The 17,703-nt window shown below is 46.9% G+C and overlaps 1 protein-coding gene across 3 annotated transcripts; it reads right to left on the bottom strand.

Annotated features, from left to right (window-relative positions):
- Positions 1 to 1,461: 1,461 nt before the first annotated feature.
- Positions 1,462 to 17,091, bottom strand: rbm27 (RNA binding motif protein 27). Of its 3 annotated transcripts, none has more exons than XM_083697418.1 (21): positions 16,927 to 17,091; positions 16,081 to 16,199; positions 15,804 to 15,931; positions 15,580 to 15,659; positions 15,168 to 15,358; positions 14,339 to 14,656; positions 13,302 to 13,538; positions 12,730 to 12,921; positions 11,772 to 11,927; positions 10,951 to 11,092; positions 10,534 to 10,687; positions 9,853 to 10,140; positions 8,335 to 8,478; positions 7,931 to 8,053; positions 7,357 to 7,413; positions 6,937 to 7,131; positions 6,559 to 6,663; positions 4,080 to 4,283; positions 3,509 to 3,592; positions 2,809 to 2,928; positions 1,462 to 1,922 (listed from the first exon to the last, which is right to left on the bottom strand). In XM_083697418.1, the coding sequence occupies exons 1-21, from the start codon at positions 16,983 to 16,985 to the stop codon at positions 1,833 to 1,835; spliced, it is 3,186 nt and encodes a 1,061-aa protein (XP_083553544.1). In that variant the 5' UTR covers positions 16,986 to 17,091; the 3' UTR covers positions 1,462 to 1,832. The 3 variants fall into 3 exon arrangements, with proteins under 3 accessions (XP_083553544.1, XP_083553545.1, XP_083553546.1); XM_083697419.1 differs by having other exon boundaries at positions 11,781 to 11,927; XM_083697420.1 differs by lacking the exon at positions 12,730 to 12,921.
- Positions 17,092 to 17,703: the final 612 nt, after the last annotated feature.

Raw genomic sequence — 17,703 nt, 5'->3', positions numbered from 1 at the left:
CAGACCTCATGTGATCCAGGCCACCAAATATGAAAGCAGAACATTTGAATTCAATATCTATTGTACTACAAGGGGCTTCAATAACAAATTTCATTCCACCCACCCTTTGAGCATTTTAAATACAGTATGTCAGGACAAATAATACAAAATAGAACTTTGTTTTCATTAAGTATACACATTGATGTTAGTTTGGATATTCATAACCACTTTATACAATGTCTCTGCTTGTAGGATGAAGGGAGAGGGAGGAGGGGGTAGGCCCCTCACTTCCTACAACACTAGATGCCTCAGTCTGAAGGACTAATTACTGCAGTAAATTGCTACTGTCATAAGTTTACTAAACTGAGCTGGTAAATGTTACTTAATGTTGTGTGACTGAATCTCAATGCCCTTCATTAGTGGGCTGGTTTCCTGGACACCGATTAAGCCTAGCCTAACCCTAAACTAAAAACGCATTTGTGAAGGAGATTTTCAAATTAAAAATGTTATTTAGTCCCGGATGAGGCTTAATCTGTGTCAGGGAAACCAGCCCAAAGAGTTTGTGACAGCTCTCTGTTCACCATGGTTTTACCTTAAGGGTAAAACATGGGAAGGATGGGCTGATCAGATGAGTGTTGTTTTAGAGTGAAGTTACATCACACAGACCGGATGGGTTTAACGCAAACCTTTTAAAAAATAAGCCAAACACTCTTATTTGAAAATAATATGGGACCTCTCTTCTTCAGACAATTCTCATTCAACATCCATTCAAATGACTTTAAAATGAAGAAAGGAAAAAAAAAAAAAATATCAACATAGCAATCCTATTGCAAACATTTACAAAATTTACAAAAGAAAAAAAAAACAACAACACAAATCTCATAAAAATTCAGCCTTGTGCTGATTATGTAAGGCGAAATTATATATAAAATCAAAAAGTTCAGTTGTACATTCAAAACACCTTTGTCTAGCTCTCTGACAACAGATGTCTCTAACCCCATCCAAAGATCTCTTTGGTCTTGGGATGACCAAGAGGAGGATACGACACGGGGTGTTGGGGGGGGGGGGGTGGGGGAGGGACTGAAAAGTGAAAAGCGTTCCACACCTCTTCAGACGTGTGTAACCCCCCCCCCACCCGACCCCCACCACCTCCGTCCATCCTACTGTTGTTACGTACATAATGTGGCACCACACGTTCTTAGTAGACGAAGAAACGCTACGGGGAGAACCAAGTGTAATCTGGGTGAATGCAAGGGGGCTCCTATAGGCTCTCATCTGCGAAAGGGCATTTCAACAGGAAACGTCAACGCCGTTTGTAAACATTGTGATCTCTGGTGTAGACGAGTGAAAGAGAATGCTTCTGGCATGGCAGGGCCGAGCCACCGCAGGGCCGAGGCCCGGTAGCCTCCAAATTATAGACACAATTTGCAAAACGAGGGAGAGAACGGGGGGGGAAACCATATAGCTTAAATATGTATAAAAATACCTATTCACAGTAGTCACAAATGTTGTGCATTACTGATAATATCTGGTAACCACACTGAAACATACATACATTTCCTATTTATATACGGTTTAGATTATCATCTCAGCAAAAGTGAGATTTGAATAATTATTTAGGTGTTTCAAGAGATACAAAAAAACAGTCTGCCCTCTCAAGCTTCACACACGCGGATAATCAAAGTAAAGACTTTCTCTGTTAATAGAGTCCTTAATTCTTCAGTCTCAAAATACTGGAAACCGGTTCAAGGAAAAATAAATTGATTCCATCAAATTGACTTGAATTTGCTTTGAAAAAATAACAAATAGTCTCTCCTTTCCAGGAAAAAAGGTTGCGAGGGTTCTTATTGCCTTCATCGTCTCCAGGAGCGACTCTCGTACTCATCTTCTTCGTCATCGTCTTCCTCCTCTTCCTCTGCAAGCAAGTAGGAGCTAACTTCCTCCTGTAGGGATGAACGGAGCAACATGCTAGTCAGCTCACAAACTTCATGATATGACTCATAAACGTGATTTATTTTAGATTGTGTGTGTATGTGTTGTGCACTTACTGCAGAGCTGGCTGTGTGTGTGTGTGTGTGTAGCCACTTAGCGAACAACGCAGAGACTAGTCTTACGCAGGCAAAAACAGCTTTTCAAAAGCTAATTCAACAGTACCTTCAAAAGCACATGACAGAACACCATCTGGATCTCTTTAATTAATTCAATAGGCCACTCCATTCACTTGACCGTGAAGAACGCAGTAAAACAACAACAACCTGGAGGATAACTTGTGCTGTCACCTGGGGCACTGGAATCTGGGAGTGCTCGTTTGACAATGCTGCGTTTTACGTGTGTTTTGCGCTTTAAGATTACACTGAGAAAAAAAAACAATTGAAAAACTCTAAAATAACGTCAGTGTCCCAGTTCAACAGCATGGGGCCTGTGTTGCACGGTTTGTTGCATTACTATGTTCTTATTCACAGACCTATCTGCAGTGAATGTTTACATGATTCACTTGTAGCAGCTACATCCTTCTAGGAGCATCTGAATTGAAATAATATACATAGTATAATGTTTTCTCCTTGAATGTTTCCAAGTTTCAATTTGACTTTTAAAAAAAATGGAACGAGATTGAATAAATCCCCCCCGCCCCCCCCCCCCAAAAAATAAATAAATAAAATAAAATAAAATCAGGATAGATTTTCTAGGGCCCTACACATTGTCTCTGGTGGATGCATAGCCAGGCCAGGCCAGGCCAGTACGGCTTGGTAGTGACAGTAACAGCCACAAAGAGGATTTATGAGGACGGAACAGGGAGGGACGGAACAGGGAGGGACGGTAGCCACCTACCGCGTTGGCCTCTTCCTTAGACTCCTCCTCCTCGGGCTCAGCGGACACAGAGGGCGTCTTGGGCTTGTACCATGAAATCTGTAGGACACGACCTTTGAACTTGGCTCCCTGGTTTGCAGCCTGCAACAACATCATCAGGGAAGAAGAATTGAGAGCTAAAACTTGTTTCAAAACAACAACAACAAGAAAAAGGTCACATTATTGTATCCCGTGAAGTATTAGGCTGTTTGAGAGTAGGTGGGGATCCTAAACAACATGCTCAGTGCTGAGTGTAGCCTGTTGTTTGAAGTACAGTAGACCATTTTACATTTACATTTATGGCATTTACCAGAGTAAAGCGACTCACAACAAATACATTTGTTTAAGTCCATCAGTCATCATAAGATAAAGTGATCAATGCTCAGACCAGGGGCCATTAGTAGTGCCAGTGCTAACCAGGACCAACACAGCTACTGTAGGAGCAATCAAAACTGAGAGGAATGGTAAAACCCTGTCAGTGTATATGGTAAAACCCTGTCAGTGTATATGGTAAAACCCTGTCAGTGTATAGGTCAGATTTAGTTATGGTGCCTGTCTTTTTCAGCTTTTAACAACTCTACATATGTAACTTGGGTGTGGGGGTGAGAGTGTGAGTGTGGGGGTGTGTGTGGGTGTGGGGGTGTGTGTTCGCAAGTGTGTGTCCAACTCCTGCAGGACATACATTTTCTGCTTCACTCCTGGTTTTGAACGTCATGACAACGGTGTTGGCGTCTTGGTCGCGTAGATCCTCGATCTCACCGAATTTCTGTAACAAGGAAAAAGAAACCACCCACACGTCAGAGAGTACACCAGTAGAACACCATGTCAGAGAGTACACCAGTAGAACACCACCAGTAGAACACCATGTCAGAGAGTACACCAGTAAAACACCACCAGTAGAACACCATGTCAGAGAGTACACCAGTAGAACACCATGTCAGAGAGTACACCAGTGGAACACCACGTCAGAGAGTACACCAGTACAACACCACCAGTAGAACACCATGTCAGAGAGTACACCAAATGCTATATATCCATTCACATTTGGTCATGTTACATTTATCAACTATCAAGATTGATTACATTACTTCAAGAATACGATAATTATGTACTCCAATAACATGGCTACTGTCCTTTCAAATGCATCATAAAGGGCTGCTTTTACATCACGGTGGCAATCATTTTCTAGCGTTTTGCAACACAATTCTTCAAATAGACCCAGATGACCCCCCCCCCCCCCCACACCCCCTTACCACAAAGTGAGGCATGAGCTCCTCCTTCTCCTCCTGCATGACCCCCAGGATGGCGAGGGCTCGGGGCCGGTGGTCCACCACCATGTGGTTGCCCCCCCCTCGGCCCCGGTGCCCCCGGCCTCCCCGGCCCCTGCCTCGCCCGCGGGGCGGAGCCGCTTTCCCTCGCCCTACTGCTGCCGCTGGGATCAGGCCTAACCTTGTGGCCTGGTGGGGTGGAGGGAGAGAGAGAGGGAGAGGGAGGGGGAGTGAGAGAGAGAGAGAGAGAGAGAGAGACACACAGCCGATCAGATCAACAATTACATTGTTCCTCAAAAACATCAGAAGATCAGAACAGACAGATCGAGAGAGAGAGAGAGAGAGAGAGAGAGAGAGAGAGAGAGAGAAGGAGGGAGGGACAGATGTGACAGCCGTCGGAGCAGGCCGTGCCATGCTGGCGCCATCCTGGCAGAGTGAGGTTGTGCCCTCCAGAACGAGGTTCGCGCCACAGACATCCTTTACATGTTTCATGAGTCTACGTTGGCGGGAACATGGACCAGCATGCACTGTGGTAGCGTTGAAAGCAAGAGCGCAACCCCCCCGCCCCCCCCCCCCGCCCACTAATTGTCATCCCTCTATTTTACTACAAGGAACACAAGCTCAAACTTTAATGACATCAGATGCATTACTGTTGGATGTGTGTGTTCATTTGGCTTCGTTAGCGGGGGTCCTCTGGGTCTGGTGAAGTGCCTGCAGTGTGATGTGCAGAAGAGGAGCGAGGGCCATGCATATTTCATACCGGCTAATTTAAGCACACCAGACCTGGAGAAGCCCTGCAGAAGGGTGTTGTTAACAAAGACTATTTTCTTGTTTAGGCTGATCCTGTGACACCAAGGCAGACTTATGTGACTCCCAGACAAGAGAGGCTTTGTGTGTGTGTGTGTGTGTGTGTGTGTGAGTGGTGGTGGTGTGTGTGTCGTCAATGAAAACAATGATGACAGGAATCGTCAAACACCTATTTTTCCATGGCAAAAGACGATAACTAACTCAATAGACCCAGAAAAATAATTAAACCAGAGAAATATCATTTTTCATTTCGGTTGACAAAAACGTGTCTGTGACTAAAAGCAGACTAAAGAGTTTTTGGAGAGATGGGTTAGGTTTTATTTGTTTGGTCCAATCAATAGCATGCATGACAGAAGCAGAAATGTAAGACCTTCTCATTGCAATGTTGCAATGCTGTTATTGGTGGAAAATGTATAGCATGCCCAGGTCATTTGCAAGGTCACGACCACCCCCATCTCTGCCCGGCAAACTTCCTCCAATCTGGCCAAAACCAAATCATTCATGCAAACATGGACATGCTGGCTCCCAGCAGAAAAAGAAGCTACTTTACTTCTCAGGTTGATTTTGACATGAATAAATGCAAAGTTTCCACGGGAGAAGAAAGCTTTTGCACCCACGAACTGACAGGGAAAGATACTTAATCTCTCAAATGTCTTAATATCTCAAGACAGTCTGTGAATCTTCGCATTTGAGAGGGGCGGTTTGAGCAAAGGCGCTCCACAGAACCACTGACCTACAAATCACCTGCTGGAAAGAAATAACCACCGATTATGTGATCAGTATCAGCGAATCTGCGCAGTGCCTTGCTGAGGCGGATCCTCTCAAACATGGAGCTTGTTTTTGCACTGACTACTTCGCCCTGACGTGCCCTGTGTTCAGGGGTCTGCCTTCTGATGTGCTACAGAGTCATGTGTTTTGGGTGTTGGGCTCAGTGGATGTTGTGAGTAGAATCTGTTAGTAGGACAAGGCTCTGTATGTCTGAGCACATGGAAGTCAATGATTTATGTTCACTATGGGTGAATGTGGCAATACAAATGTCATGTGACTACAATGAAATTACATTAAGTCGACTAAAACAGCCCATAGTTAGTCTTTTTGGCAATCATTTGACTCAATAATTATTCCAATGACACATGAATAAAACCTTTTAATGACTAGGCTAAATAAAAAAATAAAATAAAAAAAGGGTACAAAAATGAACACTGGTGTTTGTGTGTGTGTGAGAGAGAGAGGGGGGGGGGGGGGGGAGATAAGCTCGCATACAAGGTGATGGATGCCCCGGTTGCTGATCATTTTCCTAAGGCCGGGCCACAACAAACTATCAGTAAACTGAGAAAATCGCCTACGTATGAAATCACCATCTGATTTCATCCGTGGAATCCGGGCGTGACTTTTGAAACCACCTAGCAACTGAACAATGGAATCTAGCAACTCAACAGGAAACTGCAGCAATGCAGAGGCTTTTCGAGGGGCTGTGGTCCTCTGTGGCTCAGTTGGTATAGCATGGCGCTAACGACGCTTAGGTTGTGGGTTTGATTCCCGCTGGGACCATATATACTGAAATGTATGCACTCACTGGAATGTAAGTCGCTTTGGATAAAAGCGTCAGCTAAATGGCATATATGCAGTTAGAAGAGATGGATTGACGACTACTCACCTCCACCTGCAGCTGACCCAGCCTCCTCTTCAGATCGGTTGTGTCTTCTCCTGAGCTCAACTTCTTGTGGAAGTCCAGCTCTGCATCCAGGAGCTCCTTCTGGGCCTGGGGGAGGGTTAGGAAGCAAGAAACACACAATTACACCCATGTTCACCATGTAAATGCTACAGAGAAGAAGACCAACCGTCAACAGAAGACATGTCAAATACTGGTCAAAAGGTGAGCTTGATTTCCCCTTGGAACCAAGAGAACAGTCCCATACGTGCAAACACCAGGCTCAATCAAGCACACCTGAAATACTGTCTGATAGATGTTAATGGATGTTAATGGATCAGTTGAACTTACTGATCCAGTAGAACCCACTTCTGTGAGACTCACGTCAGTCTTGGTCTTGGGCTGGGCAGTGTTGGCTGTGGAGTGGGAGGAGGAGGTGGAAGAGGAGGAGGAGGAGGAGGGGTTCATCTCGTTCTGGAGCTGAGAGATCTTCTCCGTCAGCTCCTTCAGAGTCTTCATGATGTTGGCCCTCTCCTCCGGCTTCATCCCTCTGATCTTCTCCAGCCTGTTAATCAGAGCCTGGAGAAGGAGAAGGAGGAGGGGAGGAGGAGAGGGGAGGGGAGGAGAAAGGAGAGGAGAGGGGGCAGGCGGGAAGCGAGGGGGGAACGACAGAGACGAGGAGAGGAGTGAAGAAGGAGAACGTCATCGGTCCATTTGTTGTACCAATGGAAACTCTTCTTCAGCTCTCAACCCCTCCAGACTAGACAGCATCATGTACTGTAAGAGCAGCATCTGTGTTCTTACCTTCTGACACTCGATCTGCGTGGCCAGCATCTCCTGCTTCTTCTTCCTCATGTCCTGCTGCAGGACCCAAACCACAAACAAACCAAACTGTTTAACTTAACGTGCATTTTGATATCGGTACCAAGGTCGTCCGGTGGATTAGAAGATTCACCAGAGCCACTGATTTCTTTCCCCCCCAGCCAAAAATAGTACTTTTTTAACCAAAATAAAGCAGAACAGTGACAGTCTACTGGAAGAGGCAGACGCAGAGAACATTATCAGTGGCAGGAGTGTTTTTTCACACATTTTCTTTTAGCAAACGCGACCATAACTTAGGCACCAATGCAACTAGTTTAAATGGAAGCATAGTATTCATTAACTATTGTTGGTTACCTGCCAAAGTGGCTGGTAAGATTGACAGCTTTACCAGCCAATGCCAAAGTTGGCCAAAGCTGGTGTTCATTTTTTTGCTCTGCTTAAAGTGCATTTTGATATCAGGTTAACACAGAACACATTGATTTAACATTGATGATCTTTGACAAGAACAACCTCATTTTTGGTACATCCAAAATGGCCGATTGTGTTTATAACTTGCCTGCTTCTTCTTCAAGGCCTCCTGTGCTTCTAGTGCTTTGGCCATTCTCCCAAGTGACTTGGACGTAGCCCGGACCGTGGACGTGTAGGGTCCCTTCTGAAGGACCCCTGAGGTAGAGACCACCTGAGACAGACACAGACACACACACACAGTCAGACAACAGGGCAAAAAGACAGTTTACTCTCATTCAAGTACATTTGAGTTATACTTAGTAGAAGCTGTTATCCAGAGTGACTTACAAGTACGTAGACCACAAGTAAATGTAACAACTCTTAATCAGCTTGCTTGGGTGCAATGCTGCAGAACACAGGGACGACCATTATGGTGGTATGTTTGAAATCTGTTGGTTTTATCAATTTTCTCCCTATGAAATCCATTGCATAGTGGACACACTGATAGCTTACCGAAGCAGGGTCTGTGTTGGGGTGCAGGGTGTCCAGTTTGCCCCCGGGCCCGGCCATAGCCCCCGCCCCGACGACCTCTGGCCGATGTTTGGGCACTGTGTTGTTCAACACGTAGGCTCCAGGGGCATGCTGCTTGATCACCTGCTGTAGATCACAAGAGGACCAGGAAGAACAGGAGATTATCACCAACGACAGATTCATACTTCAGACACGGGTTGAACGACCACTTCACTGACTTCTTCGGGTCTCAAATGTCAAACTTGCAGGTTGGAACGCAGGGTGAACAAGGTGTTGGTAGTTTGGCTTGACAGACCGACTGCCGTTTACTCATGTCAAAATGCACTAAAAAATACCACTAAAACGCTGAATTCACTGGTGGAACGTAACGCTCCCTCTTTTCGCGTTTCACAACGATGTCGTTGGCGATCAACGACAGTTACTCTATCATGACTATCAGTTTAATTTGTTCTTCCAATGTTGCCATGGCGGCGGAGTCAAGTGGACAAGGTGGCGCAGCGCCCCGTCTCCCATTCTTTGGGGAGAACCCTGGAACCCTCTTTGGAACCCTGGAACGCATGTCATGACTAGAACCCTGGAACCCTGGAATACATGTCATGACTAGAACCCTGGAATGTATGTCATGACTAGAACCCTGGAATGCATGTCATGACTAGAACCCTGGAATGCATGTCATGACTAGAACCCTGGAATGTATGTCATGACTAGAACCCTGGAAGGCATGTCATGACTAGAGAACATCACTTTATTAGGAACACCTGTACATCTTCTCATGGTGGAGCTTGCCACAGCCTATTTGAGTATTGTTTCTGACCATGTGCATCCCTTCATGGCTACAATTTACCCATCTTCTAATGGCTACTTCCAGCATGATAATGCACCATGTCACAAAGCAAAAGTCGTCTCAAACTGGTTTCATGAACATGACAGAGTTCGGTGTTCTTCAGTGGCCTTCCCAGTCACCGGATCTGAATCTAATAGAACACCTTTGGGATGTGGTAGAACGGGAGATTCACAGCTTGAAAGTGCACCTGAAAAATCTGCAGGAATTGCGTGATGCAATCATGTCATCATAGACCAGAATCTCAATGGAATGTTTCCAACATCTTGTGGAATCAATGCCACGAAGAATTGAGGCTGTTTTGAGAGCAAAGGGAGGCCCTACCCAGTATTAGTATAGTGTTCCTAATAAAGTGTTTTGTTTTATTTATAGAATGTGTGTGCTGCAGGGGAGGCTGGTGGAGGTAGAAATCGGAGGCTCATTGAAATGCATGGAATGGAATGAGGAACGGTATCAAACAACACGTGTTTGATACCATTCCTCAATCCATTCATTACAATGAGCCCCGTCCTCCGATTTCTACCTCCACCAGCCTCCCCCTGGCGTGCTGAGGCTGCAGTAATCTCCCGACGACACTGCCTGAGGGATTCCATTCTATTCCCAATCTGTCACGGCCAAACGGAAAGCAGACGACAGAGGGTGGGAACCGTGGAGCTCACCTTGTGGTGGCCGGGGTGCTGAGGCCCCATGACGGAGCTCTGTCCTGGGCCCTGTCCCTGTCCTTGTCCTTGTCCCTGGTTCTGGTTCTGCCCGTGCCCGTGTCCCGGGTTGTGTCCCTGATCCTGGTTCTGCTGGTGCTGGTTCTGAGTGTTGGCGTTGTCGCGGTGCCAGTAGACCCGGATGAAGCGGTTGTTGAGCACGGCCTCGGTGCTGGAGATGGCCCGTCGGGCCTCCTGGTTGGCTGTGTACTGGATCAGCGCCGCCTCCGGGTCGCCACCGAACACCACCTGGACCACGGCACAGGAGAGATAGATAGAGAGATAGATAGAGAGAGAGATAGATAGATATAGAGGTATATATATATATAGAGAGAGAGATAGAGAATAAAAGAGAGGGGGGTCAGGCTACCGCTGAGTTCTAAATCGTTGACTCCAACCATTTGCAACAGAACTAAAAGACAAGTTATCATTTGGTCATTTCCGTACATAGTTATTTTGTCCTTTAGATGTGAATCATTGAAAGTACAATCCTGTCTGTCTGCCTCGACTAGTATGTGGGTAAATGACCAAGCAGCTACTTATCTGAGAGGAATTTTGTTGAAAATGATTACAGTCGATTGAATGCTGCTGATACAAGAAGCTATAACCCGAAGACATTGTCTTAACTATGCAGTTCATTACCTGAATATTGACGATGGTACCAAACTTGCTGAAGTGCTCGTTCAACTTTGTAATGTTATTGAGATCCCTGGGGATTTTGCGGACTTCCAGTTTAGTGTTGACGTAGTGATAGTTCGTGGGGAAGTTGGGCTTGTGTTGGTTGTTGAAGTTTTGCCTGGAGGAGGGAGAAACAAAACATGAGTGACAGGGCAGAGGAGCCAATCACAGAGCTACGTGGAGGCAGGGGGAGCCAATGACAGTGCTATAAGGAAACAAGGGAGCTAATGATTTCACAAAGTGGAGGGCAAGGAGCCAATGACTGCGCTGTGCAGGCAGGGGGAGCCAATGACAGCCATATGTGGCCGCAAAGGAGCCAATGACTCCTTTGAGCCAAGCAGGGGTGGGTGGTGGTCTGTTTCTTGGTGGTCTGTTTCTTACTTGTCCATCCAGGGTTTTTTGGGCGGAGGGCCCTCGGTGGGGCCCGGGAGCCTCTTCCTGGCCTCCTGCTCTGCGTTGTAGCGGGGGACGCTGCTGGGGATGCTGGCCACCGCCGGCTCCGTCTGGATCACAATGTTAGCAGCTGCAACAGGAGACGCAGACACAGAAATCACCAGGTCAATATGACACGTGTACACGTGTTCGGAGAGGAAAGATACAAGGAATTATAGTGATGCAGGGTTCTGGTCTTTAGGCTACAGCTGGGCTACCCCCCCCCCCCCAACACCCCGTTGTACACTACCTGAACCTTTGAAGAGCGAAAGAAAAAAAAAAAGGCCAACATGTGGTCTTCCTTTCTTTCTTATTGAAGGCTTTATTTACGATGATCGGAGTATAGCGGATTCACTTACTTCAGACAAATGTACTTATTGTAAGTCGCTTTGGATAAAAGCTTCCGCTAAATGACTGGAAGCTAAATGTAAATGTTATCCATAAGGAACTGTCTGCATGTTCACTACTGCTTCACAGCTGGCTCCCCTGAGGACCACAAACAAAACCCCAATTCACACTACAGGGCCGAACCAAGCTGAGCCAAGCCGAGTTGGGCTGGTTACACATCCACCATAGTTGCTGAAACAGTGCTGGAGAGTACAAATATCTGAGCCAGCACAGTACGGTTCGGGTCGGCCCTGTAGTGTGTAAAGCCCCCCCCCCAAAAAAGCCCCGCTGGACTGTGTTGAATAAGTCAACGAAAACAACAAATAATAAAAAAAAAAGGGGTAAAGAAATGAGTCATTTGGGTGGGGACGTGATAGACCCACTTGCGATACCTCTGGATCCCTGGCCCTCCCCTGAGGTGAGGCCTATGAGGTTGGGCCTCTGGGTCTGGATCCTGGGGATGAAGTGCCGGTACTGAGGGCGGCCCGCGGCCGTGATGCCCGGGGACTCAGGGTTGTAGCCCTCTGGGTCGTAATTATCTGTCAACACAGGGGAGGGGGAGGAGGAGGAGGAGGAGACTTCGTTAGAACAACGACAAACACACTGTTAGAACAGGACCTGTTTAGCCCAGTAGTGAGTCAGACAGTAGGATTAGGCAGCACAATGACAGCTCTCTCCACAATGAGAGTACACTGTAAGAGCTAAGTATATGTGTGGTGATGGTGTTAAGCTCTAGATTACAGAGTACAGTCTTGATCCATGCGACGATCTGGGACTGTCATGCACTACAGGAAGCACGCACTTATCTAGAGCAAGTTAAAAATAAAAAGACATTTAATGAGAGTCTGGTGAACTGCACTGCACTTAATATCATCATCATCCATTTTTCATTTTCTGATAATGGTGGCCGGGATGACTCGGGGCAGAGTTTGCGCTCATCTTATCTGCACACTTAGATCATCATCTGTCATTGTCAGTTCATAAACAGCGCCGCCCGCTGGCCATAAGCCGTCACTGCGGGCGTGTAGAAATGACTAGATCATGCAGCAGCCAATAGCAGCATACAACCGGCACAAGAACAACTACTCCAAAAAGGAAATCATTCAAAACACCATGTGATGTGACCATGAAAAACACTTTCAAAACAACAGCAATCTCTTTGTTCCCCTTCACTTAGGCTACAACAGACGACAGGAACAACACGTGGATTTCACATGAAAAACCAGCGTGGCCAAAGCAAAAGAAATAACCCCCCCCCCCCCCAGCCAAATCAAACGGGAGCTATGCTGTTTGTGTGATCGCCCGCCCGACAAGCAGAATTAGAAAAGCATAGCTGCTTACATTCAGACTGAGCATATTGGGGGTGTAGCGAGACAGAAGAGGAGGAGGAGGAGGAGGAGGGAGGAGGAGGTGGAGGAGGAGGAAGAGGTGGAGGAGGTCCGACTCCCGGAGGTCCCAGAGAGCCGGAGGGACAGGAACTGCCTCCTGAGTGGTTGGGGGTTTCTATCCCACTGGTTGGTATTAATGGAGGTCCTACGGAAGATACAATCCCAAACTCAACCCCGGCCCAGAACACACACAGACACAGACACACACACACAGAGACACAGGCTGGGCAGATATGCTACAAGTAATATATCTAGAGTGCTTGTATGCTGTCAATCTTATCCTGAACGTATATAAAACAGTGGACTGATGAACTAGATATAGATACCTCAATAAACAGGCTAAAATGTCCCCCCCCCCCCCCGACTCAGGACAAAAGTAATACAATGTTCAGACAGACTACAAAAAGGACAGCGTGCACACTGAGACGTGAGGGTGAGATAACACACAATGAGACAGGTCTTAACCCTGGCCCTGGCCCCCCAAAAACACTGAAGTGGAGAGGCAAAGTTGTGGATGTCACTCACCGGGGGGCATGGGGAAGATGCCCGGTGGAGGGGGCTGGCCGTGGGGGGGCGGGGGCATGGGCATCCTGATGGTGGGGGGGGGCTCCGTCATGGGGGGCATGGGCAGCCGGGCTGGTGGGGGCATGACGGGAGGGGGCGGGAACGGGATCATGGCGGGCAGGGTGACGTCGTCCACGATCAGGGGGTCGTTGCCGTGGTCGAAGGGGCAGAGGTCGCCGCGCACGCAGAAACCTTTCTCTGGAGAAGAGAGGAAGAGAAAAGAGAGGGAGAGAGAGAAGAGAGGGAGAGAGAGAAAAGAGAGGGAGAGAGAGAGAGAACAACTTGAATATGGTCTTCTTGGAGGACACTGTCTGCCAGCATTATTTTTAAATGGCTCATCTAACCCCATGAAATTATTCCTAATTCTTTGCATTCTTTCCAACATGTGTAAAGTTAAAATTTTCAGCCATATAGTGAATGCTGAATCATGTGTACCTATTTTAAGTCGCTCTGGATAAGAGCATCTGCTAAATGACTCAAATGCAAAAAGAAAAAAGAAAAAGAAGTTTCTATTAGCAACCCTGGCCTGAAGAGAAGTATTTGCCAGGCAAATCCTTTATGAAAACAGAGGTTTAAAAACCCCTCCTGACAGAGTCCAGGTGCTCTGTCTCCATTATCTGCGACAGCTAGGAATGAGCACTCTGAGGCGGGGGGCAGGGCAGGGTGACAAATAGCTGTGTGCATCTGAGACTGTTAGACAAATATAAACACTGTCCCCCTGGAGAACTTCCGCTTGGGCCTCAACCTGATCTGCTGCTCTCTCAGGGGAGGAGCGGGGAGGTGGAAATATAGACTGTTAAACCTCGCTCATTAGTGAAGCCTTGAAACATGACAGAGACTTTTACGGTAGGTTAAATTACCACGCCTTCACACCGCCAGTTGTAACACTTACAACTCTACAGTTGTTGTTTATCGTAACGATATTGTCGCCTTCCACACGCGGGTATCTAACGAGCCTTTGGACCCTACGCGACTCGCGCCGGTGTGTCGCCCCTTACCGTCGTAGTCACGGCAACGGCGCTTGAGTGAAGTGCTCTTGCTGAAGGGCGGCTTGTTCCCCTCCCGGTGGTTGGAGTAGTAGTTGGACCAGCTCTCCGTCGTGCTGTCGGGCAGGTGAGCCGGCGCTACCACGGTAACAGAGCTGGAGACGGCGGGCCCCCCCGAGGGGGGGAACGGGTGCTGGGGGGTGGGCAGGGGCAAGAGGGGGGGTGGGTGCTGCTGCTGCTGCTGCTGCTGGGGAGTACCGCCCTGGGACCCGGTGGAGGGGTTGAAAATCTCTGGTTCTTTCCTCTCCACCTCAAACTTTGATCTGTAGTCTGTTGAACACACACAGACGCACACGCATGCAAGGGTTAGGGTTAGGGTTCTCAATTGTCAAAATCAAAGGTCGCAGGGCAGAGGAAGCGTAACCCAGATTGGGGTATCGCATCCACACAGTGCCTTTGAGGATCCCCTTCGTGCAAGTTCAATAAATAGGCTACTTCTTCCTCCGTACCTCTAGCATGAACCTAACTCATTATTTTTGCGTGATCAAGTTTGTACTATTATTCAGACAAAGACAGGATGCTGTACACATAAATGAATACATAAACCCCGTCCCATAACACATATTCTTACCATAAAATCATTTCTCAACCTTCCAGTCATTTAAGGATTCCCCTCTGCTATTCTCCCGTCATTCACATGAACTCACTGTTCTCAGAGAAACATATTCATCGACCTTCCAGCTGAAAACAAGGAAACTAGCAGACGGTCGCTCCGTTACCCCTGCTCTGTGTGTGTGTGTGTGTGTGTGTGTGTGTGTGTGTGTGTGTGTTAGAGCCTCACCTCTGCCTCGGTTGTGCTCTCTGTCTCGGCTCTTCCCCCGGCTCCCGCTCCTGCTGCGGCTCCGGCTGTAGCTGCGCCCGCGAGAGTTGCCCCCGCGCCGGTCGTGCCTCTCCCGGTGAGAGTCGCCGCCCTTACCGTGACGGTCCATCTCACGGCGCTTGCGGTCGTCTCGCCTCCGGTCGTCGCGGACCCTGTGAACCAACGCACGGCGATTTGTCATCCGGGAACAACGTTTGTGTCGCGGAAGCGTCACAGTGGACTGTTGTCTCTTGTTTTTCTGTCACAACGGTCGTGTCAAACGGCTCACGAGGGTCTAATCAACCTCAAAGCTCCCGGGGAGCTGCATCGCTATAATAAAGTCAATTCACTTGAGAGAGGTAAGGGGGGGGAATAGCAAATATCCAAGCCTTACCTCGATTCGTTGAAGTCAGAGCGGTTTCTCAGTGGACTTCTCCTTCGTCTGTTGTCCCTTTCCTCTTCCACATTTTCCACCTGAAGAACAACAGTTTAGACCGTCACCGTTAAACACCGTCAAAAAGGCTTCCAGCGACAACATATAGAATTATTTCACAATAATTTTTTTTAAAAACAAGCAGTAGAGAGGAACATGGAACACAACGCAACAGAACACCTCACCTCCACAGGATCTGACTTGAGCACCGGGGGTTTAGTCTCTTCTTTTGGAACATCCTTCACAGGGGGATTTCCCAAGTAGTTTTTGGTGGTCAAACATTCGAAGAGTTTATCCACAAAACCAGTAGTTTCTGCAATAGGGGATTCCACATGACTTAGATGTTGTGTGTACAGTTGATCAGATAATTGGTTCATTTCAGACCATCATCACCCACAACAGCAGTGACATGACTTTTGCAGTGATATGCTTAAACAGCTAATAATATCTTCTGTAACTGACCTTTCTGTAAGAAGACATCCAGTTGATCTGCACAAAGTGCTTTCAGTTCTTTCTCAGGTTTGTCTTTCTTCACTAGAGCCACGACGTAGTTGGCTAAAGCAGAGGGGTCGGCGTCACATCTGCAAAAGCAAACATCAATTACGTTATTTCTTGGGTAGCTAACATGGGCAATTTCATCAGGCCAATCTGACTGACACCATGTGTATCTTACAGTAACTGCAATGGCAGGTGGCGTATGCCCACGTCATGTAAACATTTGGGCTACTATCTAAGGAAATACGACTACCGTGAAAGACCAGATGTCAGAGACCAAGCTAGCTATCAAATATTTCATAACAGACAAATTACCGACATCATTGATTGGTATGTTTCTTCTGAATGACCGGTTAGCTAACACGCTAGCCGTCTGACAGGAGCTGTCAGGCCGAAACAACTCAGGCATCAACTGCCCAACTTGCACTGGAGAATGTAAACCATTCTAGTCGTAGCTAGCACGTTCAATGAAACGATGCCTAAATGTAAACCCCAAGCTAACCAAAGTTAGCCAACTTAGCTAGGCAACTAGCTAACTGACTGTACAGCTAGCTAAATGCTTTGCGGAAGGCAACAACTAATACAAATAGACACAATATTGCCATCGGATTAGTGTGTGTATTCCGCTAAATATATACAGGATGATACGGATAATGAGCAACGGTGTTATAGCTCCATTTTCAGATTGTTTCAATCTTTCAGTCCACTGCTACATAGCCACAAAGCTAACTCGCAAGCTAGCAACCATGGTGGTGGTGGCGCAGCTAACTCGTGCAAGCTAGCTGCTAAATGTCATTTCAATTCATCACTTACATTGGCTCCAGGAGTTTTGCCAGCCACGACTTCAAAGCTTCGACATTGTCTATGATCATCGTGAAAACGACTCTGTAATACTGACTATAAGTTGAATGTGCGTTGTGATATTCCTACTTTCATCGTCTACAAATTTAGATTTAGCTTAGGCCTTCACTTCTAGACTTGCAGGTCGGACGAATTGCTTTACGTTCAAACACACAGGCATGGCAACATAGCTGGCAATGTCGCAAGCCAATCAGCGGACCATAGCAAGAGGTTACCGTGGAACCAATCATCAACCGGACTTGGCCTTAATCAGTTTCAACTTTGAGCAAATTTCTGGATATTAATTCTATATTTAATTCATAAATTCAAAATCAATTCAAATGTGTAATGTGCTTGTACTCTCCCTTCCAAAAGAAGTCAGCTTGATCTTAGTATCAAATCTCTGTATCAAATTCTATAAAACAAAAACAAAACAAGTACAGTGCAATGCAACAACATCATGCATGCACTTTTCAAACAGTGTGTGTGTGTGTGTGTGTGTGTGTGAGAGAGAGAGAGAGAGAGAGAGAGAGAGAGAGAGAAAGTGTGTGTGTGTGTGTGGACTGATTGTGTCTTAGAATTGTAAGTAGGCCTACAGTTTATGCACATTACACTTGATCAGTATCACCAAAGGGATTGTTTACTTTAAAGCACTGTCAGTGCTATCTGTTTATCATGGGCTTGATCTGTCTCTGGAGCCACCAACAAAACGAAGGAGAAAATGCATTCTACCATGCAAATAGCGCTATA

This window comes from Argentina silus (genome assembly GCF_951799395.1).
Source record: "Argentina silus genome assembly, chromosome: 2".
Classification (NCBI taxonomy): Eukaryota; Metazoa; Chordata; class Actinopteri; order Argentiniformes; family Argentinidae; genus Argentina; species Argentina silus.
The sequence above is the reverse complement of the archived record's forward strand: the minus strand, read 5'-3'. Positions and strand labels throughout refer to the sequence as shown.

Coding starts and splice junctions, on each gene's coding strand:
- rbm27 (XM_083697418.1), bottom strand. CDS start 16,985: ATGATCATAGACAATGTCGAAGCTTTGAAGTCGTGGCTGGCAAAACTC. Junction 11,928..12,729: donor CCAATATGCTCAGTCTGAAT/GTAAGCAGCTAT, acceptor CTGTGTTGACAG/ATAATTACGACCCAGAGGGC. Junction 7,414..7,930: donor AGGCCTTGAAGAAGAAGCAG/GCAAGTTATAAA, acceptor TGGGTCCTGCAG/CAGGACATGAGGAAGAAGAA.